The sequence below is a fragment of the Pyrgilauda ruficollis genome, unplaced genomic scaffold (genome assembly GCF_017590135.1).
Source record: "Pyrgilauda ruficollis isolate IOZ18807 unplaced genomic scaffold, ASM1759013v1 scaffold79, whole genome shotgun sequence".
Taxonomy (NCBI): Eukaryota; Metazoa; Chordata; class Aves; order Passeriformes; family Passeridae; genus Pyrgilauda; species Pyrgilauda ruficollis.
Genome location: NW_024529821.1, coordinates 4,098,730 through 4,126,418, shown reverse-complemented (window position 1 = coordinate 4,126,418; position 27,689 = coordinate 4,098,730). Strand labels below are relative to the sequence as shown.

Genomic DNA, 27,689 nt, shown 5'->3' with positions numbered 1-27,689 from the left:
CCTCCCGCTCCCGCCCCGGCCGCCCGGTGCCGGCGGAGGCGGGCGGAGCGGCGGGGCGGGCCGGGCCCGTTCGCATCCCCATCCCCGCCCCGCCGCGGGAGCGCCAGCTGAGCAGCGCTGCCGGCACCGCCAGCCCCGGAACCGCCGGGCTGAGCAGCGCTGCCGGCACCGCCAGCCCCGGACCCCCGGGCTGAGCAGCCCTGCCGGCACCGCCAGCCCCGGAACCCCAGGCTGAGCAGCCCTGCCGGCACCGCCGGCCACGGAGCTGCCGCCGCCGCCGCCGGAGCGCCCCGGCCGGTCCCGCCGATGGCACCGCGCTGCCGCCGCCAAGTAAGGGGACAGCGGCGGGGGGACGCGGGGCTGGGCGGGGGAGTTGGCGACGCCTGCGGGCTCACCCCTTTCAGTGGAGGGTAACCCCCCGATCCGCTCGGGATCCCCACCCCACGCGGGAGCGGCTCGGCAGCGCACGTCGATCCCCGTCTGCTGCCCTCGGAGTCCGCCACCCTCCCCCGGGCCGGCCCGGAGCCCTTCCCCAGCGGTTTCGGGAGCGGTGCCGGCGCTGGAGGAGTGGAGCAGTGCTGGGGTTGGGGATCGGGGTTCCCCCGTGTGTGGCTCCGCTCCTGAGGAAGCTTCCCGAGGGCTGGAGAGAGGGCAGCGTACCCTGGTCCGCAGGGTGAGGAGGATGGCAACCAGCCCCTAAAGCAGCCCGGGGGGCACACCGCCCTACACCACCCTACACCGCCCTACACCACCCTATACCACCTTCACCGGTGTCTCAGCGTGTGTTGGTTCTCAGCCTGGCTATAAAACCGCCCGTCCTTTGGCTGGGCAGAAGAACAGCCCAATCCAGCTGCTCCTGTGTGTTGCCAGGCTGGAAAAGCTCGTTAGGGTCTTTCTTGTTAGGTAAAAATTGCCGGGGCCGTTGGCTTTGGAAGGCTTTGGCAGGGCTGAGGTGGTGCTGGTGTGGCTGGCCCGTGGAAGGGGCTGGATGTGACTTGTTCTGCAGGTTGTGTTGGGGGATGAAAGGGGAGAATGCCTTTCAAAGGTACCAGGAAGCAGTGCTGCCCTGCACAAGGTGTGGTTGTAACACACAGGACTCGTGGCCATAGGATTCCTGCAGGGACAGAGAACCAGGGATTCTGTGTGACAGGTTTGTAGATGTCCTGAAGTCCTGGGCTTATATGTGCAAGGTGATGGAGGTGGGATCCTGGGGTGGATCCCAGTCCTTAGGCTGCAGGCCCAGCATTTGCTGCCCTGTCTGGAGTGGGGAAGGGCTTTTCCATGAGACAAGGTCTGCTTTGACTGGGACCTGCAGGGGTGATGGCAAAGGGAAGGGCCTTGCTCCAAAGGCATCCAAACTCAGATCCAGTCTGCTCTGAACTCAGCCAGCAAAATTATTCTCTAAAAATCCAACAGTAGTAAGTCAGGAAGTTGTTGGTGTCTCTGGGGTATGAGCTGTCCTGGCCCTGGCTGTTCCAAGGGAGGCTGTGCTGGGTCCCCGCTGTCACAAGGTTGAGCCAAGCTCTCCCAGCACCCAGCTGGGAGTTGGTACAGCCACAGCCCAGCCCTGGGGCTGGAGAGCTGGCTACAGCCACCCGCCTCTCCCTGTGTCTCTGAGGGGGAGAGCATGGATGCTGTGAGCACCCCTGCCAGCACCTTGTATCACCCTGCTGCCACGAGGGTGCTCGGCCACAGAGCAAAGCTGCTGTGGGGTACCTGGACAGCGTGCCTTGCTCTGTGTGGGTGATGGTCAGAGGGTCAGGGGAATGTGTAGACAGCAACAGGTTTGGAGAATGGAAAAAGCCAATCCCGAGTGTCCTCCTGGGCTGGCAAAATGCAGGAAAGCGCCTTCTCCTGTCGCTGCAGAAAATAGTTTGAGCGTGACTTGGTTGGGGTTTGTTTGCTGCAGTGGGACAGGAGGGATTTATACTCCACCCACCGCCTCAGGGGCCTCTCCCCATCCAACACAAAAATAGGCTGATCTTTCCAAAAGATGGTGGGGGAGGCCTGGAAAATGCCATTCCTGCAGGGACCTGCCATGCTTCTGCCCCGGGAGATGTGGCATGTGACTGTGGCTTCTGCAGGCCCGGGCAGGGAGCAGGGATGAGTGCACCGAGCCCGGCGTGGTGCAGCGCTGTATCCCACTGCTGCCAGGGAGCCACAGCCTCTGCACGTGTGCGTGTGTGCTCAGCAGCAGCGTTGCCTCCTCGTGCCACCTCCTGCAGCTCAAGGAGCCGATGGTTTTCCTTCCCGAAGGGTGTCCGGAGCAGAAATCTCCTGCAGGGCAGGTGCTGCAGCCCCATGCACACGTTGCTGTGAAGCTGATCGGAGGCTGGAGGCTCTGCCAGCACCTGGAAGCTGCCAGCCCATTGTCTGTGGTTCTGTGCCCCAGCGTGGGCAGAGCTGTGGCCCTGAGGGACCAGGTGGGTGGCAGTGGAACAGGGTCTCCCAGTGCCACGGTGACCCCAGAGCACTGTGCTGTGGCATGAGGAGCTGGCTCCTCCATGCACAGCAGCACTGGGCAGCCAGCGCCTGGGGGCTGGTGGAGAGGCTCCAGACAGGGATGTGTGCCTGGGAAAACAGCTCCTCTGCCATCCCATTGCTGCTTCTGGGATTCCCCATCCCTGAACACCAGAGCTGCCCACGGACAGCCCTTTGTTAGGGACATGGGCCCGTTCCACTGCCTGTGGCTTGGTCCTGCCGCATGTCCAGGCTCCGCTTCCCCTTGGGGGCTGGCCCATGGCTAACTCCAGCCTGGCATTTCCCTCGTTGATGTATTTCAGGCCCTACATGGCTGCGCCCTGGCTCCCACGGAGCTGTGCCCATCGATGCTCCCAGCAGCACCTCTTCCATCACTGCAGCTGGCAGGAGTTCCACGCAGCTCCCCAAGAGCTCCAGCGCTGCTTGCCCCCCCAGGAAGCTCTGGGAGGCCCCAAGGTCCCCCCTGTCCGTCCTGCCCTGCCCTGAGTGACGCCAGGCCGGTGCCCACGGAGCAGGGAGGGGGAGAGGAGAGGGGCCGTGCCCGGTGAGCGCCTCCAGGCAGGGTAATCCGGTGTTATTTGTAACACTAGTAGGGAGCTATTTTTAGAGAGAGGCAAATTTGATTTAATAGAACATAATTTGCCGCTGACAATTCAGAGGGCGGCCAAACGAGGAGCAGCTGGATTCCTGAGGAGGCTTTTTCCTGCCCTTCCTGAAATCCGAGGCTGACGTGCCAGGAGTGGCATTTGTTATTCCAGCAATTGCTGGGGGAAAGCCCCTTGGGATGGCCCAATTAGCTGTGCTTTGCTTTCCTTCTGGAGCTTTGTGCTACCCCCTCACTCGCCATTAAAAGAAGCCAGGGATATTTTTGCTGCCCTCAGTGCCCCCAAACTCCTCCAGGGAGCTGGAGCCAGCCAGCTCCCCCCCTTTGCCTTTTCTTCTAGCTAGTTCTGCACTCTCAGCCTCTCCTTGGATAACTTTAGGATAAAAAAGAGGCTCTGATCAAATCAAACAGCTTGTGTGCCAGGAAACATGAAGTCTGTGTGTATCCCTGGGCATTTCTTACAGACTGAGCTTTTCCGGACCAGCCTTGGAAGTACTTTGGGACAAACCCCTCATCCAGGATAGGAGCAAACACCACATTCTTGCTTGTGCTTTCAGCAAGATGAAGATCCCCGCAAAACCAAAGCCACTGTGGGAAGACATTGGGTTGTTCTTCCCTAGCCAAAGCACTGCTGTGTCCAGCCTGTCCCCGGCTGGTGGCACCGAGCTGGGATACTCACAGGCTGGAGGGAAGTTGTCATGGGGCTGCAGGGCCCCAGTGAGGGTGGGAAGGTGAGATTTTCCCCAGGACTGTATGTTATCCCACCAGGAATGCCCCGGGGCAGAGCAGTGAGGGCCCTGCTCCCTGTCCTGGGACAGCCCTTGCTCAGCCCCTGGGCAGGAGCAGCATCTGCTGGGGTCCCCAAACCCCACAGCCCTCCAGGCAGCCTCAGAGGCAGCAGCCAAGACATCCCAGGCCATGGAGGGGTGGAAGAAGAGCCCAGTGACTTTGTCCTCCCGGGAGGAAAGGACTGAGCAGCACTAAGGAGGGCTGTGCCATTGAACTCTAGCCAGGGTTTGGTGGGCTCCTCTCTGTGTGCAGGCACTCCTTGCAGCTGGAAAACCCCTTGGCAGCCATCCAGGCAGATGCTCAGCCCTGTGCTGTTTCCTCAGGGGTCACCATGCTCCCCACAGCCCCAAGGAAGGTTTGCTCCTTCCTCTGCCAACACCAGGCTTTGCCCCTGGGACCATCTCTAGCCCTGGAGCGTTTTCAGCAGCTGAATATAGAGCCAGAATAGCATTAGTACAGAAATGTGGGTAAAATCCTGAGGATGGGGGGTTAAGTGACTGCTCCTGGTGCACCCCCATATGTGAATGTCCCTGGGGACTCTGTGTGGGGTTGGTGTGGCACGTGGGACCTGAGGGCTCCCCAAAATTACTTGTTCCTCTTAATCAAAGGCGTTTTTCTGTGAATGGAAAGGTGCAGCCAGCTGGGGGATCTGGGTGCTCCCCAAGCACCATCCCAAGTCCTGTGATCTTTCCCACCTCATCCTTTCTCTGCTTTCTCCAGTCCGTCAGCTTAGGCTGGTGGAAACTGGGAGCCAACATTTAGCAGGGAAACAGCTCTAAAATGGAGATCAAACTCCTTGGAGAGCAACCACCTCCTCCAAATGCTGCCCTTTGCCTGATGACCAATTTGGTTAAATGAAAAAGACTAAAAAAATTGTGAAGCCTATAAATGGGTGGGCTGGAGAGGGCCCTTTAGTCAGGGTTTTTCTGTGGCACAGGGTTTTCCCTTGCATCCGGTTTTGACTATAGATTTTCATTTACAGTGATTCTCTGGAAGTAAACACCAGCTTCAAAGGTGCAGGAGTACACTGGAAGTTTCTACTCTCTTGTATTCCCTGCCTCCAGTTTTTGCATCTTCTTTATATATTCCTGCCCTTCCTTCTGCTCCCCTTGCTGGGTTCCCCTGGGAAATTCTGGGGGTGACAAGTTCCTTTCCCTGCCCAAGGTATTTGCTTGACCTCTGTCAGCCACATCCTCTGGCCAGTGCGAGTTGTGGCTGGCACAAGGCTGGCTCTGAGGCAGAGGAGCTTCCCCAGGGCCACCAAGCCCTGAGAATGCTCACCAGTGAGGTGCCCTGTGCTCCTCCTCACTGCAGCCCACAGGCTCTGCTCCCTGGGGCTCAGATCCCCCACATCTGCAGGGGGGCAAAGCACCCTGGCACCCCATTTCCAAGCTCACACACCCGCTGCTGAGGGTGACTGTTCCCAGGGACAGCAGGACCCTGTCTCTGCCTCCTGCTGACCCCCTCCTCTCTCTCTGTCCCCTCCAGGCAGAAAGGTGCTGAGCAGGTGCCCCGAAGCTCTGGGCTGGTTCCCCACAGGCTCAGCAGAACGATGCCAGCAGTGCCAGAGCCGCCTGTGCCCCTCGCCGTGCCGATGTGACCGAGCCCTGCCTGGGACCTGTGGCACTGAGGCTGGCACAGAAGCAGTGGCTGGTGGCCCCTGCCGTGTCCCTGCTGCCCAAAGATGAGTGATGGCATGTGGATCTCGCTCAGCCCCGCCGAGTTTGCCCAGCTCCAGCAGTACACGGACTGTGAGTACCCCGGGACGAGGAGAGGGGTTGCATGAGATCAAAAGTCCTGTTGGTCTGTGCTGGACTGGTGTCCTACCTTTCCTTAGTGTCCTCCTGGAAAACTAGGTGATTGCTTAAGATTTTGGGAAAGCCCCTGAGCCCTCAGCCTGGCTGGCTGGGGTCCCTGTGCCTGCCTGGCCGGGAGGATCGAGCGGAGCTTTGGGGGCCGCACACGTGAGCTGGGCTCAGTCCGTCTGAAGGCGGCCGGCTCCCACGTTCCTCAGCAGAGTGAAATGCCAACCAGGAAAGCAGACTGGCTTTTCCCAAACACACAGAGCTGCTCCACAGCGTGCTTTGGGCTGCCAGCCCTCTGCGGTAATTTTCCTTAGTGCTTTTGCAGAGCAGCGCTCTGCTGCGGCTCCTGCCGAGGAAAGGAGATTTGCAGCAGCACCAAAGGGGTCATGGAGCTGGGAGAAGCTGGAAACAGAGCCTGGGTGAAGCCCAGAGGTCCAAAACCAGGTCTTTGAGGTCCTGCCTGCCAGAGAGCTGGAGTGTGGGCGTGCTTTTTGCAGCAGTGGATGGAGAAGCGGTGCAGCTCGTGAAGGTGCTGAGAGCAGAGCAGGGTAGAGCAGGAAAACCACAGGGTGGAGGGAGAAGGGGTGTAAAATCACAAGGGTGCTGCTTTGCAGAATTGGCATGGCCCTGGGGTGAGCAGGCTGGATGGGAGAATGACTGAGAGGCAGAGGGGACACGGTGAGCCCTGTGAGGCTGTCCTTGGGGACGCTGTACATCAAAAGGTGAGGCTGGGGACAGGTTCCTCCTGGTCCCCAGTGGGGCCGTGCTCCTGCCCACCAGCCAGACACTCAGGGCTGCAGGCAGAGGTGTGTGTGCAGTGTCCCTCTCTGCATCTCATTCTGCCTCTCTGGAGGATGATGGGCTTTGCTTTCCTGAACCCCAGAGCATGAAACACCATCTGTAACGCTGGACTCAGAACACCAATGGCATCTTAGTTTCACTAACCAAAGTGTGGCCAGCAAGGCTGCAGCTGCCTTCTCCCCTGCAGGATGGCTCAGCACTGGGCTGGAGAATGAGATTTGGGGGTCCTCTGGGGAGGGCCAGGATCCCTCTCCTTGAGTGCCCCAGACTTCCCAGACAGCTGTGGTCCAGTGCCAGGTTCTGTCCCCTGCAGAGGGCTGGGGGGATCACAGCCAGCACAGCCCCCACGTGGAGAGAGGATTTCCCAGTAATTAACAAGGCTGGTGTGGCTGGGAACCTTTTAATTGCACATGCCCAGGGAGGTGTGTGAAGGTGAGGGCTGAATGTTCACTCACCTTGATCTTTTTTTCTGCTTTTCCCTTTTTTCCGCTGTCTTGAAATGATGAATGTCCCTCCAGACACTCCAGCCTTAAGGACACCCAGCCAGGGTGTCTTTACTACTTGTGTGGAAGTTTGCATGGACAAATCCAGGGACAGGACAAGAAGGAATGGCCACAAGCTACACTAGGGGAGGTTCAGATTGGATGTTCAGGAAAATTTCTTCCCCAAAAGGGTAGTCAAGCACTGCACCAGGCTGTCCAGGGCAGTGGTGAAGCCACCACCCCTGGAGGTATTTAAAAGCCATGGAGATGTGGGACATTTCTATCTTTGTGCTGCTTAATGGTTGGACTTGATCTTAGAGGGCTTTTCCAACCTAAATGATTCTGTGATTCTATGAATACAGTTCTATTTCTCCCTCCTGGAGATAGCAATGGGCAGCCCAAGGCAGCCTCTGGGATGAGTGGCCCTGCCAGGGGGTGCCAGCAGCCCCCTGCACTGGGCAGGGACATGCAGGGTGTGCTCAGCACACCAGAGCAGCTGGGACTGCAGGGTGATCACGCCTTCCTTGCTTTGTCCTGGGTCTGTGTTTATTTTCATACTGGTAGGAGGAAGTTCTCTGTGTATGTAAAGCTCCCAGGCCAGCTTTCCATATCTGCCCTGCCCTCTGAAGGTGGAAGGGGAAGCAGGGCATGGCTGGCCTCTTCCAGGCACGGAAGGATCCAGAAATTGTACACGCAGCAGATAAACCCCTCTGCAGCACCCTGCTGGTGGATGACAGGGGCAGCCCAGCGGGGCCGTGCTCAGCAAGGTGCCTTTGTCTCCCCAGACTCCACCAAGAAGCTGAAGGATGTTCTGGAGGAGTTCAATGGGGACGGCGTCCTCTCGAGGTACAACCCCGAACAGGTACGGCCCTGTGCCCGCCGCTGTCCCCCGTGCTGCTGGCAGCTCCCAGCCCCTGCAGCTCCCCCAGCCCAGCTCCCCCGGCTGGGAGCAGCCAGGAGGAGGCAGGGCTGCCTGCTGGCCCCCAGCTCTCCCCGTGGGTTTGCACCCAGGACTTGATTCCCTGGCCATCCCCAGACCGTGCCCGCTGCATGGCCATCCCACCCCACCCTGCTTTTTGGGTGGCGTTGCCTTGCCAGGCTGAATCTGGGAGGGTTTTGCTCTCCCCCTAAAAGCAAATGCCTTGGCCAGCATGGGGATGGGACAGCTCTGTGCCCTCTTGCTCTCCTCTAAAGAAGGCTGGGATTGTTTTTTCCAAGTGGTGCTTTCAGAGGAATCTGTTGGTGTGCCAGCAGGACAGAGCTGTAATCACTGGAATCAAGGCAAAATGAGAAAAATCAGTGGGCTGAACATGCAAGGGAGGGGCACAAAGGTACCTTGTTATTCCAGGGCACCACAGGACCCTCACTCCAGCTGGGGCCACAAAAGCCATTGAGGAGTCATCGTCCTCACACAATGGCAGTGCCCAGCAGGGGAGGAGGGGGCACAGAGTCCTCAGGAGGAGGATAGTCCCCATGGGGCTGGGGCTGGGCTGGAAAGTTCCACTGCTCTGCCCTTCCCTGCCACTCCCCCAGCTCCTGCCCTGGCTGCTGTCCCTGCTGCCAGCCCTGCTCGCCTGGCTCAGCCACGCTGGCACTGGGCATTTCTGGCCCTGCTGCCTCTGGGTCCCTTCAGGTTACTCCAACCACTGGATTTGGGAAAGCAGCAGTTTTGGGGAGGGCTCTGTAGCTGATGTGCCCAGTGAGGGGGGCCCAGGGCATGCAGCCCCACTGGCAGCTCTGCACCCTCATGGTGACCTAGGGCACCTCCATCCTCCTCCTCCTCTGTCTGCTCCCCAGCCCATCGACTACGAGGGCTTCTGCCTCTTCATGAAGACCTACCTGGAGGCTGATGTGCCTGAGGAGCTTTGCCAGCACCTCTTCACTTCCTTCAAGCGTAAGATCTGCCAAGCCTCCCCCGAGAGCCAGCAGCAGAGCCCTGGAGTGTCACAGCCCAGCACCCTGGGTGAGCCAGCCCTGCCACCCAGCTGGGCTCTGGGGCACCTCAGCACGCTGGGCTTGCTCCCACACTGCCCACAGGAATGAAGGCTGGGGGGTGGCACCTGAAGGGGTGGCACCTGAAGGGGGTGGCATATAGACACCCCCATCTGTGGGATGGGTTGCCAAGGCCCTGTGCAGCTCCAGGGAGGGATTTCTCCAGGATGCAATGGCACCTGCCCTTTCCTCTGCACATTCAGAGCCCAAGTCACTCTGTCAGCATCTCTGTGCAGGCTGAGGTGGCCTGTGCCTCTGTCACAGGTACTGGTGCAAGCAGCCACCCTGCACTCAGCTGCACCCAGAGCAGGCTGTGTGTGCCAGGCACCCAACTCTGCCTCCCCAGCCCTTCCCGGCTGGATTCGTGGCTCGTGGAGACATCTGCTGAAAAGACTATAAATTGCAAAGGGAATGGGAGAACGTCCCCCAGCTCTGGCTGGTGATGGAGGAGCACATCCTCTGTGCTCTGAGCACTGTGCTGTCCATCAGCCAGGGATGTGAGCGCTGCTGGGGGCTGCTGGGCCTCCTGTGGTGCCCCTCAGAGAGCCCTGGGGCTGGGATGCCAGGGCAGACAGGCATGGGGCTAGCAGAAAGAACCCAGGGCAAGCAGCCAGCACCAGTTCCTGGAGCAAGGGGCACAGACACCCTGGTGTCACTGCCCTTGGGCGTGTCTGCTTGCAGGGATCAATGGGAAAACCCTTCGAAGTGCTCTGGGACGACACACTCCCGAGCCCAAGGGCTGCCACAGCAACACAGCTGAGCCACAGCCAGCATCCCTCACCCTGGCATCGATCCCCAATGCCTCCCCCAGCTGGTCCAGATCATCCTCCCAGAAATCCACCACTGGCACCACCTCTGCTCACAACTCCTCGGGCTCCTCCAAGATCTCCTCCGTGTCTCTGCTCAGCCCTCAGTCACCAGGTGAGCTTGGCTGGAGCTCCACAGGGGGACTGGGGCAGTGACAAGCCCTGCCCAGTTTCTGCTCAAGTGCCCAGCGTGGTGGCAGTGACCTCCCAAACTCAGTTCCTGGCATCTTGACACCTTTGCTGCAAACTTGAGCTACAGATTCCATCCCACAGAGCCCCCATCAGTCGATGTCTTAATTACCTGGCAGCATCTTGTAGGGAGGGGAAATGGGGCAGTGGGTCACAGCTGCCCCAGCCCCAGCCCCTGCCAGCCCCCGAGGAAGGGCCCCTCTGCCAGGAGCATCCCTCCTGCCATTGGCACGGGCATCAGTGAGCGTGGGCTGTCCTGGCACCCTGGCAAGCTGCCCTGCTGCCCACTGAGCTTCTCCCTCCTCTGGGTGGATGCTTGTTCCCACCAGGACACGTTTCCTTGGGCTCCAGCTGCCATCCTGCCCATAGCTGCAGTGATGGAGGTGTGGCACTCTACTGTATTTGTGAGGACCCCCGTGGCAGGGAGGAATGATGAATCTGACTCCATGTTCTCAGAAGGCTAATTTATTATTTTATGATCTATATTATATTAAAGAATACTATACTAAAGAATACAGAAAGGATACTTACAGAAGGCTAAAAAGATAATAATGCAAACTCATGACTCTCTCCAGAGCCCTGACACAGCCTGGCCCTGACTGGCCAAAGAGTGAAAACAACTCACAGCAGAATGCAATGGAACAATCACCTGTGGGTAAACAATCTCCAAACACATTCCACATGAGCACAGCACAGGAGAAGCAAATGAGATAATATTGTTTTCCTTTTTCTCTGAGGCTTCTCAGCTTCCCAGGAGAAATATCCTGGGTGAAGGGATTATTTCAGAGAATGTGAGTGCCACAGGAGTCTGCATCCCAAGGACTGAGTGGCACTGCCCAGCCCTGAGCCTGTGATGGCACCCAGCCCCAAGTGCCCTTTTAATGCCCATTCCTGTGTCCCCTCTGTGTCCAGCCCTGGCCCTGTGGTGTCACTCAGTCCCACGCTGAATGGGTCCCTCCCACAGAGTCCCCATGTCCCACCTGGTGACAATTCCTGGTCCAGTGTCATCCCTGCGTGTGGCTCTCTCCCTGCCCACAGGCACGAGGAGCGTGGAGAAGAGGTTGCCCTTCAGCCTGAGGAAAGGCTCCAGCTCCCTGAAAGCCACCCCTCCTCCTCCTCCCAGCCCCGTGGCCCAGGTGGTGCACCTCAAGGACATTGTCTGCTACCTGTCCCTGCTGGAGAGGGGACGAGCAGAAGACAAGCTGGAGTGTAAGTGTCACCCTGGGCTCCCTTGTGGGGAGGGGGACCAGTGGCTCAGGTGTCACCTGCAGGGGGGTCTGGCTGCTCCTGTCCACTTGGGAAAACCCCTCTGCATCCCCTTCTGCTCCTGCCTGGGTCTTTACTACTTGTGTGGAAGTTTACACGGACAAATCCAGGGACAGGACAAGAAGGAATGGCCACAAGCTACACTAGGGGAGGTTCAGATTGGATGTTCAGGAAAATTTCTTCCCCAAAAGGGTAGTCAAGCACTGCACCAGGCTGTCCAGGGCAGTGGTGAAGCCACCACCCCTGGAGGTATTTAAAAGCCATGGAGATGTGGGACATTTCTATCTTTGTGCTGCTTAATGGTTGGACTTGATGATCTTAGAGGGCTTTTCCAACCTAAATGATTCTGTGATTCTATGAATACAGTTCTATTTCTCCCTCCTGGAGATAGCAATGGGCAGCCCAAGGCAGCCTCTGGGATGAGTGGCCCTGCCAGGGGGTGCCAGCAGCCCCCTGCACTGGGCAGGGACATGCAGGGTGTGCTCAGCACAGTGTCTGCCCCAGGGCCTTGATACTGCACAGCCCTGGGTCACATCTCAGCCTGGCTGAGCCAGCACACTGCTGCTCCCACCCTGAAGCTCCAGCAGCCTGGAACAGGGATCTGGGGCAGCCCTGGGTGCCCTGGGGCTGGGCTCTAATTATCAGCAGCTTCTCTCCTCCCTGCAGTTATGTTTCGCCTCTACGACACCGATGGAAACGGCCTCCTGGACAGCTCGGTGAGCCTTCCCTTGGGACAGAGAGCAGGGCAGCTCAGGGGGCAGGAAACATGTCCACTGCCCTGCTGAGGGGCTCCACAGAGGGGCAGGGATATGGGAAGGGAGGAGGAAAGCAGCAGCTGGACTGCAGAGCTGGGGAATCACACGGCAGCTCTGCTGCATCCAGCAGGAGCTAGGAAAAAATCCACCCACCAAGAATTGTAGCACTACATCAGGTCATGGTATTTCAGGGAAGAAAAAAGTCATGCACAGCTCCTTCTCCTATGATGTTTTCTCTTTGTTCTTTAGATATTGCCCATGAAACCTACTGCAAATAAAATCTGGTTTATCAGAATAGTTCTCCTCTAGGAAAACCCACTACAGATTTTCTTGCAGGTTTTCAGGGCAGAAGGACCTGAAAAAAGAAGGAGCACCCACTGAGGACTGGGGTGCTGCTGCCCCTCCTGTGTGGGTGGGACTGGGGTGGCCTTGGGCATATGGGAATGCAGACCTTGGGTTCTGGGGCTGGCTGCTCTGCTCATGCCTGGAGCCATCCCTAACCCTGGGCCCTGCCTTGTGTGTGTGCTTAGGAGCTGGATCGTATCATCAACCAGATGGTGCACGTGGCTGAGTACCTGGAGTGGGACTCCACCGAGCTGAAACCTGTGAGTGCTGGGGCTGGGGGCAGCAGGGGCAGCTGCAGGGGCTCTCAGCCAGAGCCCTGGGTGGCATCACTGTCACACACCGCGTTCTGTGCCCTCCTGCAGATCTTGAAGGCTATGATGGAGGAGATCGATTACAACCACGATGGGACGGTGACGCTGGAGGAGTGGATCCGGGGTGGCATGACCACCATCCCCTTGCTGGTCCTGCTGGGGATGGAGACTGTGAGTGTCCCTGAGGACACCTGGTCCAGCCTACCCACGCACTCATACAGCACCACACAGCCCCACGCTGGCCTACAGCCCCTGCTGACACCCCCACCCTGCCCCCTTCACCCCCCAAATCTTTCCAAGCTCATTTTTGAGCTGCTGTGCCCAAGCAGGCTGGGCTTGCTCCTTGCTATTGCAGTGCTCTCCAGTTGGATGAACATTTAATCAAATCCTAAGATGAGTAGGTCACAGTCACAGCTGCCCCTTGCCCCAGCCCCTGAAGAAGGGCCTCTCTGCCAGGAGCATCCCTCCTCCATTTTCGATGGCATCTCCTCGTGTAGAATGAGGCTTAAAGAATAAAGGTGGGGTTGTTGGCACCCCCTTTATTTCTCTGTCTTGTTTTCCCATCCTTTTGGTCTTCATTTCTTTCAAGTGCATCCCTGGCCATCAGGTAATGATTTGCAGGGAAAGATGGTTTTGCTCATGGTGCTCATGGTTCCCCTGGAGAGGTGGGGTGGGGTGACAGACAGAAAAAATCAAGAAAACAGAGAATTTTCACTGGCTCCTGCAAAGCACTCATGCCTGGCCCCAGATGAAGAGGTTTGTGCTTTTGTCACCCCATGGTGGCAGTGGTGGCTTGGCCCCAAATGTGAAGTCACCTTCCTGTCAGCTGCAGGAAGGTGACAGGATCTTCCCTGTGGCTGGGCTGTGCCAAGGGTCCGTGGGAGCTGGAGCTGGACATGCCCAGGGGGATGCAGTGGCAGGGATGCTCTGGGGAGCTCCAGGAGAGAAGGGGAATAGGGGGAGCCCATGATCCTGCCAGGAGCAAACTCCCAGATGCACCATGGGGTTTTCAGGGGAGGAAAAGCTGATTAAAATGATGGGCTGAGGGTGCTGGGACTCTTTGCAGCAGGGGAGTGACCTCCACCCTCCACTCTCTTGCCCTGCAGAACGTGAAGGATGACGGGCAGCATGCCTGGAGGCTGAAGCACTTCAAGAAGCCTGCCTACTGCAACTTCTGCCGCACCATGCTGCTGGGCGTGCGCAAGCAGGGCCTCTGCTGCTCCTGTGAGTCCTGCAACCTTGCCAGAACGCTGCACTCCCACACTGCTGGCTCCTGCCACATCCATTGGTGCCCTGGGCAGGGAGGATTGGTGCCTGTTAGGGCTGAGCCCCGTGGGTGCTGCAGGCTGGGTGGGGAGGGGGCAGCTGCCATGCTGGGAGGTGATGCTGACCCCTTTCTTGGTGGCACTTGGGGTAGTGGTGCCCTGGTGGTGTTGGGGTAACAGCTGGACTGAAAGGTGTTCCAGGGCTTTTCAAACCTAAGTGATTCTGTGGCTCTGTGATTTTTGTCTCTCGCCAGTCTGCAAGTACACGGTCCACGAGAGGTGTGTGTCCAAAGACATTGCTTCCTGCATCAGCACCTATGTTAAATCCAAGAAAAACACAACTGTGAGTAGGCAGCTGCTGCATTTCTGAGCCACTGGGTGTCCTGGCCCCTTGGTCTCCTGCTCTGCTTCCCCATGGCTTCTTCCCCTGGGTTTTGGCCCTCTCATCCTGGGTAGCAGCTCATGGGCACTCCCAGCATCCAGAGCCTTGCAGGATGCACCCCATCCCCAGTCCCCAGGCATCCACACGACCCCCAGCTCCAAGATTTGCCGTGGCTCTGCAGAGGGGCAGGATTGGATCAGCAGCATCCCTGCAGGACAAGCTTCCAAAATCCTGACAGACACCCTTAGCAGGAGGGAAGGGCGTGTGGGTCAGTGGGTGCTGTGCCACCGTGTCCCCGTGCCTTGCAGGTGATGCAGCACACCTGGATCGAGGGCAACTCACCTGCCAAGTGCGACAGGTGTCACAAGAGCATCAAGTGCTACCAGGGCATCACTGGCCTGCACTGTGTCTGGTGCCAAATCACGGTGAGTACCCAGGGCTGGGGCACTCCCACAGTGCCTGCACGGCCAGCTCTGGGCTGCTGCTCAAGGGAGGGCACGTGTCCTCTGCTCCACATCCCTTCCTCCCACCCCTGCAGCTCCACAACAAGTGTGCCTCCCATGTGAAGCCAGAGTGTGATGGGGGCCCTCTGCGGGACCACATCTTGCTCCCATCCTACATCTGCCCAGTTGTCCTGGTAAGTGTCCCTCTTGTCCTGGTAAGTGTCCCTCTTGTCCTGGTAAGTGTCCCCTCCTCGCTGCCAGTGACAGGGCACTGCTGAGGCTGCTCTGGCTGCTGGCACTGCCTCCTGGACAGTGTGGGCATCCACGCCTCGGTTCCCCAAAGGACAGGCAGTCCCACTGCCGGCGCTCGGAGAGCGACTCCCCTGCCAGCACCAGCCCCGAGGACAGCCAGGGCTTCAAGTTCAACTCCACCACAGTGGATGGGCAAGGGCTGCAGGTAGGTTCCAGGTGCTGCAGGTGAGCTCTGCCACTGAACTGCACAGCTGAGGAATTCACAGCTGTGTTTTGTGCCCCCCAGATCAGCCCCCAGCCCGGGACACACCCGCTCCTCGTGTTCGTGAACCCCAAGAGTGGAGGAAGGCAAGGGGAGAGGTAGGTGGGGTCCTGCCTGGGAACAGCTTCCCCCCGGGGCTGGGGGCTGCTGGGCATCACTCCTGGTGTGGGAATCACCTTCCTGGCATCCCTGACGTCTCTGTCTTCCCAGGGTGCTCCGGAAGTTTCACTATCTGCTCAACCCACGCCAAGTGTACAACCTGGACCGGGGCGGGCCCACGCCAGGGTACGGAGCTGCTGCGGGTGATCCTCTGCCCCCTCCCACCGGGCCCTGCTCCCCACGTCACCCCTGGTCTCTCCTGGCTTTCCCCAGGCTGAACTTCTTCCGGGACACCCCAGATTTCCGTGTGCTGGCCTGCGGAGGGGACGGCACGGTGGGCTGGATCCTGGACTGCATAGGTGAGCGAGGCACAGCTGTCTTCCTGCAGAGCATCATCCACCTGCATCCTTGGTGATCTGCCATGGGGAATATGATTCCCCATATTCCCCCAGGGAAAGCGGGGTGGTGATCCTGCCAGCAGCATCGTTCCAGGCTGCTGGCTGAGGAGGGACATGGAGAGGAGCAGGGAATGAGCCTTGACAGCCCCACCCTCTCTTGTCCCTTGAACTGCAGATAAGGCGAACCTGGCGAAGCACCCGCCGGTGGCCGTCCTGCCCCTGGGGACTGGCAATGACCTCGCTCGGTGCCTGCGCTGGGGAGGAGGTGAGCACGGGCCGGCCCTCGGGAACCCTTCAGCACGGCCATCCCAGGGGAGGGAGGGTTCCCGGCCTCCTGGGATGCAGTTCAGAGCTGCATCTAAGCCTGGTACCTCTAACTCCTTCCAAAAAGAGCAGCTGCTGCTTTCCGAACCCTCCGAGGCCGGGTCATGCCCAAGCTTTTCCATTTGGAGAGCCCTGCCATGAGCCAAAATCTCTGCCACTGCTCAAGAACGTGCCATAGCAGCACCCCCAAGTGCTTGGCATCTGGCTAGGACATGGCTGTGCTCCCCCTCATCCTCCTTCATCCTCTCTCCCTTGCAGGCTACGAAGGAGGCAACCTGATGAAGGTCCTGAAGGACATAGAGCACAGCACAGAGGTGATGCTGGACCGCTGGCAGATCGACATCATTCCCACTGACAGGGAGGCCAACGGGGATCCCGTCCCATCCACCATCATCAACAACTACTTCTCCATTGGGGTGGTGAGTTCCATGGGGCAGGAGTTGGTTTCTCCTTCCCTGTTCCTCCTTGCTCACTCTTCCAACCTCCCTCCATCTCCTGGGTTTTTTTGGGTTTTTTTCTGGTTTTATTGTTATTTGTAAAGGCAGCACCAAGATGCATAAGCAGGCATGGGATCTCTATCTTCCCAGCAGGAATGTTGCAAGAATGAGTGTGAAAGGAGCTTAAACAGGATTCAGGGAAGTGTGGGGTGCCAAAGACAAGGACACCCCACCTGCCAAGACATCAGCAAAGCCCTGCTTTGGTGTTTGGACCCAGGTGCCATAGCAGCACCCCCAAGTGCTTGGCATCTGGCTATGACCTGGCTGTGCTCCCTTCATCCTCCTTCATCCTCTTTCCCTTCCAGGCTGTGAAGGAGGCAATCTGATGAAGGTCCTGAAGGACACAGAGCAGGTTTTCCTGACCTAGGGAGGTTAGGGAGCTTGGGGAGGATGCCAGCCCTGTGCCATGGGGGTCAGTCCTGAGAGCAGGAGTGTTTTGGGGAAAACCCTTCTCTTCCCAGGGGTTTGCAGCATTTTTGTCCTGTTCCAGGGGTGCCACCATGGCAGGGGTCACTCACCTGCAGCACTGCAGAATGCTTCTGGCCTCACATTGGCTCCTGCTAATGCAGGTGGCATTTGGTGACAGCTCCTGAGCTGGGCTCAAACACCCCCACTCTGCACAGGGCGAGGTTGTGATGAGTTCCAGGAGAGCTGCCACCCTGCCAGGGGAGCTCTCAGGGTGCAGGGTTTTGGGGTGTCCCCAGAGCCCCACTGCTCCACTGGTTGCCTTTCCTCCCCTCTCATCATCCCCTCCATGCAGAGCCCCTGTGATCAGGGAGGGAGGCCAAGTGCACTAATTATGTCTCCCCTAACAAGATTTGGGAAGAGCCTGGCTGAGGCTCCCTGCACCACACTGGGCCATCAGTGTCATCCTCAGTGACACCATGTCATTGTGCCACAGGGACCAGTGGCAAGCATGAGGAGCTGAGCACCCCTCCCGTGGCCTGTGCCCACACAAGGCACAAGGTGTGGGCTCTGTTTCTGTTTCTGTGCCTCTGATGTCTCTGTGCCCCCCACAGGATGCCTCCATCGCCCACCGCTTCCACATCATGAGAGAAAAGCACCCTGAGAAATTCAACAGCAGGTGAGGGCTGCCCTGAGAGCTGGGGCTGGGGGCACCCCCTGCCACTGCCGTGCACCTTGCCACGGGGTTTGGTGTTTGGCCAGCCTTAGGGGACAGGCAGGGCAGGCACTGCCAGGGTGGGGGTCCAGGCAGGCGTGGTGGGGGTCTGCGATGGTTCTTCGAGTCCCCTGCGGTGTGGCAGGCTGCTCAAACTCAGCCACACGCCCACTTAGGTTCATCCATGCTTTATAATTAGTGTGGAATTCCAGGGCAGGCAGGAGCAGGCCAGGCAGGGAGGGCAGGGCAGGCAGCAGGTTGCAGCTCGTTCCTGCTGTGCTCAGGGTGCACGGAAATGGGGTGGTGGCAGCAGGAGCTGTGGCTGGTGACCCCCATCCCAGGTTTAGAAATACCTGCTAGAAAAATCCCTGAGTGCCCTCAAGTTATTTCCTCTTGGATTACAGCCTCTCCCAGCTCACAGCTCCCCCTCAGCAGCTGATGCAGGGAATGAGCCACGGTCAGGGGCTGCTCAGCAGGGTGCTGAGGGTGCTGAGGTGTGGGACATCCCCTCCAGAGAGTGCCCTGTCTCTTGACAGCACATCCCATGCCTAGGGAGCACCCAGCACCTCCATCCTCCCCCTCTGATGGGTGTCAGAGCCCCCCTCTGACAGCCCCCCAGCCCCCAGACACACCCTGGTCCCACCGCACAGCTCCCCAGGGCCAGCATGCCGGTGGTCCCTCTCTACAATGGCTTGTGTCCTCATCCATGGCTCATGTCCCCATCACAGCAGCTCCCTTCAGTCTCTGGCAGCCCCTCCTGCTGCTGGCTGGGGAAGATGCTGCTTCCAAGTGGGATAGTGACATGTCTCTGTGCCCCAGGATGAAGAACAAGCTGTGGTACTTCGAATTCGGGACATCAGAGACCTTTGCAGCCACCTGCAAGAAGCTCCATGACTATGTTGAGGTTGAGGTGGGTTTCCTGGCATGGTCCCTGGCTCTAGCCATGGCACAAAGGCTTTTTGGAGCTATGGATCCCTCAGCTGTTTGAGGAGAGGGTGCCACCACTTTAACCCCTCACTGTGGCAGAAGGACAGGGTGGCTGGCAGGACCCCTTATTCCACTACACAGTGCTTGCTACAAAGCCAGCCAGCTGTGGGCAGAAGAATAATCCTGTATTCCCCACTTCCAGCTGTATTTGAGAGCGTGCCTGGAACATTCTCCCTGTAAATTCTGAGCTGCTCCCAGCCCTCATTGGATGACATGGAAACAGCCTTTAATTAGAGCTGGGAGGAGGGCCCGTGGTTGCTAAGAGTGCTGTCACTTCTCTGTGCTGGGATTTGGGCTGTAAACTTCCGTCTCTCCCTATCTCTGGATAATCCACCCTTTTATAACTTAGGCTGGAGGGTGAGGGGAGAAAATAGCACTTGCAAGAGGTGGTGGGTGCAGGGTGCTGGTGGTGGGCGCAGAGCAGAGCTGGCCCTGCAGATGTGTGGCCACGGGCAGAGGGATTTTGATGCCTGCTTCTATACAGGGAGTTTCTTCCCTTCCCAAAGCCTGGGGTGTGTAGCTGCACCCTTGGGAACTTGTGGGAAGGGGCAGGACCAGCATCACAACCATCCCACCCCCTTCCCCATCCGTGCTGCGCTGACCCAGGGTGGATAAAAAGTCCGTGTTTGTGGGGTTGAATGCTGCTGGAGATGGGCACGAGGTGCCCCCCTGTTCCTTCTCGGGGTGCTCCCCACCAGGTGTGTGTCCCACGGCCAGGAAAGTGTTAATCCCCCAGCGTTTGAAGTTGAAAGCAGCCGCCTGTCCTCCCTCCAGCTCCCAGGCAACTGTCAGCCTCGCAGAGAAATAGCAGTTTTGTTTTGGAAATTGGCACTCGTTCCCCCCTACAACTCCTGGAAATGAATTTGCTTTTTCCCCCAGCTGCAAATTTCTCCTTCCAGCCTCGCTGCCAGCGCCGTCAGCTGCCCCAGCTCAAAGGGCCCATTGTGGCTGCCTGGCAGCAGCGGGAGGGCTCCGCAGGAGAATCCAGAACCGCTCCTGCCCGCGGCTCTGGGCAGGCGTGGGCGGCCCTGGGCAGGAGCAGGCTCCTGCAGCATCCCAGCATCCTCACTGCCGGCAGCCAGCTCCCTGCATCCCATCCCAGCGAGGCTGGGCAGGTGGGAAAGGTGCCTGGGGCTGGGGATGATGCTCGAGGTTTGTCCAGCCCGCTCGCTTGGTAGCCGCTGCTCCTCGGAGCCTTGAGCGCTCTTCTCTTCCTACAAATCACAGTGTCCTTACCATGTATTGAGAAGGAAGGGATTAACATCCTTTCCAAGCTTTGGAGAGACAGCTCTTCCCTCCCAAACCAGAAGATTCCTGCTTTTTTGCTTTCAGTGTGAGGCTAAAAATAAGATCCTGCAGCACCAGGGGAGGCAGGAAGGATCTGACACACGGAGGTGTGAGCGCCCAGCTCCTCAAACACGGGGCTGGTCTCCTCAGCACGGGCCAGAGGGGTGGGAAAAATAAGCTCTAGACCTTTGTTCAAGGAAAACAAGCAGAACTGGAGCAGCAGAAGGGGCTTGTTAGCCCATTTTGTTCCTCTCAGCACAAGAAGTGAGGGCAGAGGTGCCTTTGCATCACCAAAATGCAAGGAAAAAGCTGTGCTGGGATTTGCTGAAGCACAGAGTGGCAGATAAAGAGCAGATGCCTCAAGGAAAATAGGAATGTTTTATAGAAATTCAAGCTGGATGGAAAAGTGGCTGCTTTCAGCAGAGGTATTTAGGAAGGGGATCTGTGTCTGGGTAGCGTGAGAAGATCTGAAGTTAAGAAATGCATTTCCATGGCTGTTGCTTTCAATTCTGTGGGAAAGCTGCAGGCAATGGATATTTTAACTTTTACAGGGAATTTTCAGCTGAGGCAGTCCTGCTGCATGACAGTGAAGCCTGGGATGCCAGTTCTGTGTGCTGTGCTGCGCTTTGCTCTCCAAAACCTGACATTTTTCCCTCTGACACCTTCCCCTAATTTCCTTCCAGCCTTATTTCTAGTTTCCAAATGGCACTTGAAGACAAACTGGTTTGAGCTACGTTTTGGGCAGCCAAACTTTCCAGTCCTTTGGAGTCAGTTTGGACAAGGAGAGGGGGAAGGCAGGTGCTGGAGCTCCTTGGGTGGAAGTTGCTTTGGGGTCAAGGTGGTGTTGCCTCCCATTGTGGGTGACAGCACCGAGTCTAGCCCAGGTTTTGTGTGCTCCTCCAGGAATTTGCTTTTTTGAAACTGCCATTTTGGACCTGTGGTAAAACTCCTATGGAAGCAGAGGGGAGAGCAGCACAAGGAGTGTCAAGTAGATGGCAATAAGGAGAAAGTGAAGGGGGGTATTTGCATCTCCAGCCCCAGCCACTCTGGAGCTGCCAGTGTCCCCTGGAGACCATCCAGTGCCACTCTGTGCTAGGAGCCCACACTCTGTGGTGGGGAGAGGAGGGGGCTCCCTGTGGCAGGCACAGCTCCCCCCTGACACCCCCCATGTGCCTGGCAGTGTGATGGGACCCTGCTGGACCTGAGCAACACATCCCTGGAGGGCATTGCTGTGCTCAACATCCCCAGCATGTACGGGGGCTCCAACCTGTGGGGAGAGACCAAGAAGCAGCGTGGGTACAACAGGCTGGGCAAGAAGGTGCCAGAGAAGGTGCCAGGCACGGTGGTCACCGATGCCAAGGAGCTGAAGTTCTGCGTGCAGGGTGAGTGGGGGGCACCAGGGGAGTGTGGGGTCAGCCCAGGGGCCCTGGGCAGCCACCACCTCTGGAGCAGCAGCACTGGAGGAGTTGGGATCAGCTCTGTGTCTTTTGGGGTGACCCCGCTGTATGGCAGAGGAAGAGCTGGAACCCAACAGCAGAGCTGGCACCAAGGGCTTTTGTCAGCACCTTGCCAGGCTCCGGCACAGCGCTGCCAGCCTGGATGTGGGGTTTGGGAGCAGCAGCTGAGCCCAGCTGGCACGTCCCACCCACTGCTGAGGCCACCAGAGCCACCGCCGTGGGCAGGGACAGCCCCGAGTGCTGGTAGGGGGAGCAGTGGGGCAGAAAGCAGCCAGCAAAACACACAAAGTGCCTGGGCTTTGCACCCACCACCCCCACAGCTGGGGCTGGGCTGGGAACCAGCCCCCCAGAGCAGCAGTGTCACATCCCTGACTGTCACTGTCCCTGCTGCGTGAGCCGGTGGCAGCAGGGAGTGGGTTCAGGGCAAGCCAGCCCCAAAGGGACTGCAGGGGACAGCAGGGTTGGTGCCCTGGGGACATCCCCACTCGTGGGTGGGTGAGAGGGAATGGGAGGCTCAGAGGATTCCCCAGGGCTGATGGGGTGGATGTGCAAGGGGACCCTGGGGCAGAGAGCTGTGCCATTGTCAGGTGGCCTTGCTGGTGGCCCAGAAGAGCGGGATGAGCTGTGAGAAGAGGCCATACCCTGGTTTTTGACCAGATATTCTGCCATGTTTGCTGGCTTCTGGGGAGCTGCAGCACCCCAGGGCACCCAGGCAAGGGGTGCCATCACTTCATACACTGCAAAAAAACTGTGCAAGGGCTGGTGGGATCTGGGCTGGCACCATGCAGGCCCAGCTGCTGTTTCAACTTCTCCTCCAAAGATTTTGGCTAGCAGCACTGCCCAGCGCTGGAAACACCCAGTTTGGTGGTCTCAGGACACAGAGGACATCAGGATAAATCCCCTCAGTGCCACCAGCCCTGCTGTGCTGGCCCTGAGGTTTCCAGGGAGGGCAGAAGGAGGGGGATACCTGGGGATGGGGGAGCAGCTCGGTCCCTCTGTCCTGCAGACCTCAGCGATCATCTCCTGGAGGTGGTGGGGCTGGAAGGCGCCATGGAAATGGGGCAGATCTACACGGGGCTGAAGAGTGCGGGCAAGAGACTGGCCCAGTGCTCCTCCGTCATCATCAGGTATTTGTCCCCTTCACACCGAGTGCCCGAGCAGCGGCGGAACCCGACACCTGTGTCACCGCCTTCCCTTCTTTGTGCCTCGCAGGACGTCCAAGCTGCTGCCCATGCAGGTGGATGGGGAGCCCTGGATGCAGCCCTCCTGCACCGTGAGTGCCCAGGGAGGGGCAGCAGGGGTGGGCATGGGCACCTGGGCTGGCAGGACGTGGGCATGGGCAGCGGGGGTGGCAGGACAGCAGGCTGGGACAGCCTTGGCTCCTGCTGGCAGAGCCGCTGGGTTTGGAGAGAGGCTGGAGCTGGGTTTGGAGAGAGGCTGGAGCTGGGTTTGGAGGGAGGCTGGAGCTGGGTTTGGGGGGAGGCTGGAGCTGGGTTTGGAGGGAGGCTGGAGCTGGGTTTGGGGGTGGCTGGAGCTGGGTTTGGGGGGAGGCTGCTGCTCCTGCTCGTGGGTGGCCACAGAGCCCGAGCAGCTGTGACTCCATGCCCTGCACCCATGGCACACCCATTTCTTGCTGGATGGGCACAGCAGCATTCCTCCCTGGGGGAGCTGCAGCAGGGTCCCCTACCATTTCTCCTCTTCCCATCCCAGCACTGCCTGGATGTGATTCCAGAGCTCTTCACCCCGGTGCTGAGCTGCTCCCAGCTTCATGGGGCCACCCCTGAGGGTCCTGGGGCTCGAGGGTGCCTGGGAGGGCTCAGGACCCTCTTACTGAGCTGGGTTTTTCTACTTCTTTTTAGGTCAAAATTACACATAAAAGCCAGGTGCCCATGCTGCTGGGGCCCCCCCAGAAGAGCAGCTTCTTTTTCCTGAAGAGGAGGAGCCGAACTCGGGATTAAAGCATCACCCAAGGACCCACAGCCTGGAGCACTCAGCATCCCAGCCACCTGCCTGATTCAGGGTCCCCAAATCCCCATCCCATGCTGGGGACAGAAACTCCCCCTCCAAGCCCACTGGGGATTATTTATCCTGGGAAGGTCTTGTAGGCTCCTTCCTGACCACAGAAGCATCCTCTCAAGCTGGGATGGAAGAAGGGGGAGAAGGCAGGCTGGCATGCAGTGAGCACATTTGCTGGAGCAGCACCAGGACTGGGATTTTTTTCCCCCCCTTTATTTAAATACCCTCCAGCCAAGCTGCCAGTGAATGTGCTCCTGAGGCAGCACTAAGCTCCACTTATTTATTTATCCTCCTCCTGAAGACCACTTGATGTCTCAGTGCACTGGCTTTGTCCCCCAGTCCTTGAAATGGGAGGAATTATTTATTTCCTTAGCCCAGAGGAGCCATCTCGGCCCCTCACCTCTGTGCTGTGGGGTTTGGGAGCGATGCAGAGAGCCATTGCTGCCAGCCCAGTGAGCCACGAGCTGTGGGACAGACTGGGGACAGACAGTGCACAGGGACAAGCCTGGGGTGGATGGCAGGAGACTGTGTTTTTACAGGGAAATGGCAAAAAAAGGGATTTTGGGGGGAGCGGCCCCAGCTCCGGGCTTTGTGTTCATATTTATGTATTTATTTAGCAAACTTTGGACAAAAAAGGGACTCTGGGGGTCACCTTTTTAGGAGCCCAGGCTGGACACAGACACCACCTCCCTGCTCTGCTGGCTGTCCTCCATGGCACCTCCTTCCACGTGGACTTTCCTCTCTCCTAAAGCCTGCCAGCCTCTCCTGGGGGCTGGAGACCCTGGGGACAGACATCCAGAAGCTCTTCTCACTTGAAGGTGTCCCCAGCACCTTTTAGACATCTCCCAGTGAGCTCTGCCAGGCTGTGCTCTCCCTGTGTGTCAGGTGCTGCCCCTGATGCTCCTGGGCTGCAGGGAGTGGGGCAGGGGGGCTGCACCTCCCTTTCTGTAGGGCCAGGCCTCCCCACAGCTCTCTCCAAACCCAAAAAGCCTCACAGATGCTGCCTGCACGACTGCTGGGGCCCACTGGCATGCACAGGCAGGCTTTGGTGGCATCACCCATCGATGGACAGATCAGGGGATGCAGTTTCTCCCCAGGATGCACAGGGACCAGAAGACAGATGAAGGCACAGAGTTTGTGGTGGTCTGGATGCACTCCCAGGAGCCAGGAGCTGCCAAGGCTGGCCCATGGGAAGGGCTGCTGGCTGCTTCTGCAGTCACCCAGTGCCTCCAGCAGTGGGCCTGCACGCAGGGCACAGCCACATCCTGAATTCAGCCTGCTCCCAGGCAGCTCCCCCGGGTGCTGGAGCTCCTGTGCTGCTGGGAGCGGTGTGTGCCCCGTGGGTGTCACTGCGGGCAGGAAAACTCCTGCTTGTCCCCACTGTGTCCCTGCCGCAGGGCTGGCACGAGTCACCCTGTCCTCCCCAGTGCCCCCTCAGTCCCTGCTGACGCTGCAGGTCCCCAGTCAGTGGCATTCTCCTGGCAGAGGGTGCTGCCAGCACTGTTCCAGAGTGGCTGGAGGGGACCTGTTGGTGACCTGTGTGCACAGGCAGGCGTCACTGCAGTGCACAAATCCACCCTCCTCCTCCTCCTTGTCCCCCAGGGCAGCTGTTTATGAGTAGCCAGGTGAGAGCAGATGGAGCAAGGCCAAACAAAGCCCAGGTCCCACGCCCCAGCTGCCTCCATCTCCCCAGCCCATTGCCAAGGGCAGCAGTGCCTCACAGCCGGTGCAAAAGCCACCTCAGCCATCTGCAGAGCTCTGCCAGCAGGAGGGTGACAGTCTGTGGGATGGCAGCACACAAGGTCAACAGGTTTGGTTCTATTTCCCTGCCCACTCAGCCTCCAGGCAGGGATTTATCCCAGAGCCTGCATGGAATCAGCTGTGGGTTTCTGCTCCTTGCCCCCGTCACACTTTGCTGGGCTCTGGGCAAAGAGCAGCCCTGGGGTCTCTGCTGTGGTTGGCAGAGCTGGGGGAGCAGGAGGGCACTGTGCCCGTGCCTGCACCCTCGGGCCTGGCAGTGCCAGGGGTGAGCAGCTGAAACCCAGGGGTGAACACCCAGCCACGTCCTGCAGGGCACAGGGAGCCCAGGGCCACCACTCTGGGACGGTGGTACACCAGCAGCACTCTGCCAGGCTCCAACCCAGATGTCCCCTCTGATGGCCAGGGAGATGATCCCTGCCCCAGGGGACCCAGCTCCAGTCTGCTCCCACACTGCCACAGGCTGGGCCTGCCAGCTCCCCACCTCCTTAGTCTGATGGTGCAAAGGTCCCGAGCCCAGGGGGGACCCACAGGGGCTGGGACTTCATCCCAGCTGTCCCTGGCTCCAGGGAGGAATAAGCCATGCAGCTGAGGGGCACTCGAGGCCTTGACGTTCCCCAGTGCCTCCCAGTTCAACCCAATTCCCACGTGCGTGGGATGGAACCAAACCCCCAAACAACCCGCTGGGCACTGGTGCCAGTGCTGCACTGGGGGACCCCTGAGAGCTGGGGACCCCCGGGGGCTCAGCCAGTGTCCCCTGTGTGTGTGTAGCCGTGGTTGCCTGCATGGAGTGGTGTCCGTAGCGTAGCGCGTGTTGCCGTGTACACCCGGGCTGCTGTGGCCTTGCCTCCAATAAAGATGGTCGTGACCTCCTCAGCTGCTCCTGGGCTGCACAAGGGTCATCCCTGGCCAGGAGTGGCCCTCTGGGGACTAAAAGAGACGGTGCCCACTCCAGGCCGCCGGGGCTGAAGGGGTGCAGGCGGTGGCAGCGCGATGGAGTGGTGCTCAGTGGGAGCTGCATCCGGCTAAATTTGGAGCCTGCAAAAAAAAAAAATTTTTTTTTTTTTTTTCATCAGTGGGGTCTAAATTTAGCAGGCACCGGTCACCATCCCCCCCTGCCAGCCCTGGCTCTCCAGGGGTTTCAGCTCTTCCTGTGAGCTCCCACCAGCCTGTCCCATGGCCGCGCTCGGCCTCGTCACCTCTCCGTGTCCCGGGGGTCCCGTGCAGCTGCCCTGGGCTCCCCGTTGTGCCCCCAGCTCTGCAGGGACCCCCTCATCCCCACTGCCCACCGTGCTCCCCAGCCCGGGTTTTGCCACCTGCCCGCCCATGTGTCATTGCTAATTTTACCTGCAGTGATTTAATCGGGTTGCCTTTGTGCAGAGGGGAAGTGAGAGCACGAGTGACTGCAGAGCCCCCAGGAACAGCTCTGAGCAGCAAGGACACCCCGTGCCCTCTGTGCTTCCTGCCCCCAGCTGCCCCCCCATCATTCCACCCGGGACACGATGGCACACGAGCTACCTGCCATGAGCGCCGGGGGGGTGGAGGTGGCCCTGGGGGACTCTGGGAGCTCATTAGTGACCCAGCATGGACACAGGAGCTCCTTCCAGCAGCCCAAAGACAGGCTGGGCAGCTCGCCCAGGACACTGACAAGCCCATGACCTGAGCATTTCAAGCTGGCCAGGCCATCTCTGCACCAAGAGGCTTCCGAATCCCTGGGCAGCTTCCCAGGATCCGAGCAGAAGGTTCCTCTCCTTCCCAAGCTGAGATGTGCAGTGTGTAACCAAACACCTTGTTTTTGCCTTCTCCAGCAATAACTTCCTAGTCTCCCTGCACAGCAATGTGAGGCCTCCCCACAGCCCGTTTTTCTTGTGCAAACTGCTGGGTCCTCCCTGAGCAGCCACTGCCAGGTCCCCACGGCAGGTCTCACCCCCTTCTTACAGGTAGGGAAACTGAGGCACTTAGCAGGGAAATGCTGCAGTGAGGGGCCTGGCAGGCACCCAGCAGCACCATTCTGTCCTAAATTCACTCCCAAACCTCTGGGACGTTTGGTGTCCTTCAAGGGTGTGTGTCCATGAATCTGCTCAGAGGGATCCGTGCCCCCAAAAAGCCCTTGCAGGTGGGAACTATTTTTCCCGTGTCCCTTTTTAAAGGCAATGATGGCTGCAGGGAAAGGCTGCTGAAATGAGTACTCAGGCTTGGGTTAGCCCTGGGCTCGCAGGGACGCTGCCTTGCTCGTGTGGAACCACGTCCCAAGAAAGCAGAGGGGACCCAGGGCCATGAGGCCCGAGGTCCGTGCCACCTGTGTGTCTTGCTGTGTGCCAGCTCCTTGGGCACGTTGTGCACGGACCCGCTCCTTCCTCGCCACCCTGGAGCCGGACCCGGGGTTGTCCCCCCCTCCCAGTTCTCCCACCCCAAGGCCGCCGTTGAACCCCCATCCCCGCTCCTGCAAAGGGCCGCGGCCCCTTTAAATCCTGCGCTGCCCCGGCCCCACCCGTCAGTCTTTTCCCCCTTCTATT

At 59.0% G+C, this 27,689-nt stretch overlaps 1 protein-coding gene across 2 annotated transcripts; it reads left to right on the top strand.

Moving 5' to 3' along the window:
* Positions 1–111: 111 nt before the first annotated feature.
* LOC121364095 (diacylglycerol kinase gamma-like) lies at positions 112–26,133 on the top strand. Of its 2 annotated transcripts, XM_041487076.1 has the most exons (25): positions 112–330; positions 5,363–5,625; positions 7,748–7,824; positions 8,760–8,925; positions 9,636–9,875; positions 10,988–11,158; positions 11,882–11,931; positions 12,501–12,575; positions 12,678–12,797; positions 13,733–13,850; positions 14,146–14,234; positions 14,582–14,698; positions 14,812–14,910; positions 15,060–15,173; positions 15,255–15,328; positions 15,441–15,515; positions 15,603–15,688; positions 15,903–15,992; positions 16,310–16,470; positions 17,568–17,632; positions 18,488–18,578; positions 21,123–21,324; positions 22,406–22,526; positions 22,612–22,672; positions 23,259–26,133. In XM_041487076.1, the coding sequence occupies exons 2-25, from the start codon at positions 5,559–5,561 to the stop codon at positions 23,355–23,357; spliced, it is 2,628 nt and encodes an 875-aa protein (XP_041343010.1). In that variant the 5' UTR covers positions 112–330; positions 5,363–5,558; the 3' UTR covers positions 23,358–26,133. The 2 variants fall into 2 exon arrangements, with proteins under 2 accessions (XP_041343010.1, XP_041343011.1); XM_041487077.1 differs by lacking the exons at positions 112–330; positions 5,363–5,625; positions 7,748–7,824; ... (6 more) ...; positions 13,733–13,850; positions 14,146–14,234 and having other exon boundaries at positions 15,065–15,173.
* Positions 26,134–27,689: the final 1,556 nt, after the last annotated feature.

Coding starts and splice junctions, on each gene's coding strand:
- LOC121364095 (XM_041487076.1), top strand. CDS start 5,559: ATGAGTGATGGCATGTGGATCTCGCTCAGCCCCGCCGAGTTTGCCCAG. Junction 14,699..14,811: donor GTGTCTGGTGCCAAATCACG/GTGAGTACCCAG, acceptor CCACCCCTGCAG/CTCCACAACAAGTGTGCCTC. Junction 15,174..15,254: donor TGGATGGGCAAGGGCTGCAG/GTAGGTTCCAGG, acceptor TGTGCCCCCCAG/ATCAGCCCCCAGCCCGGGAC.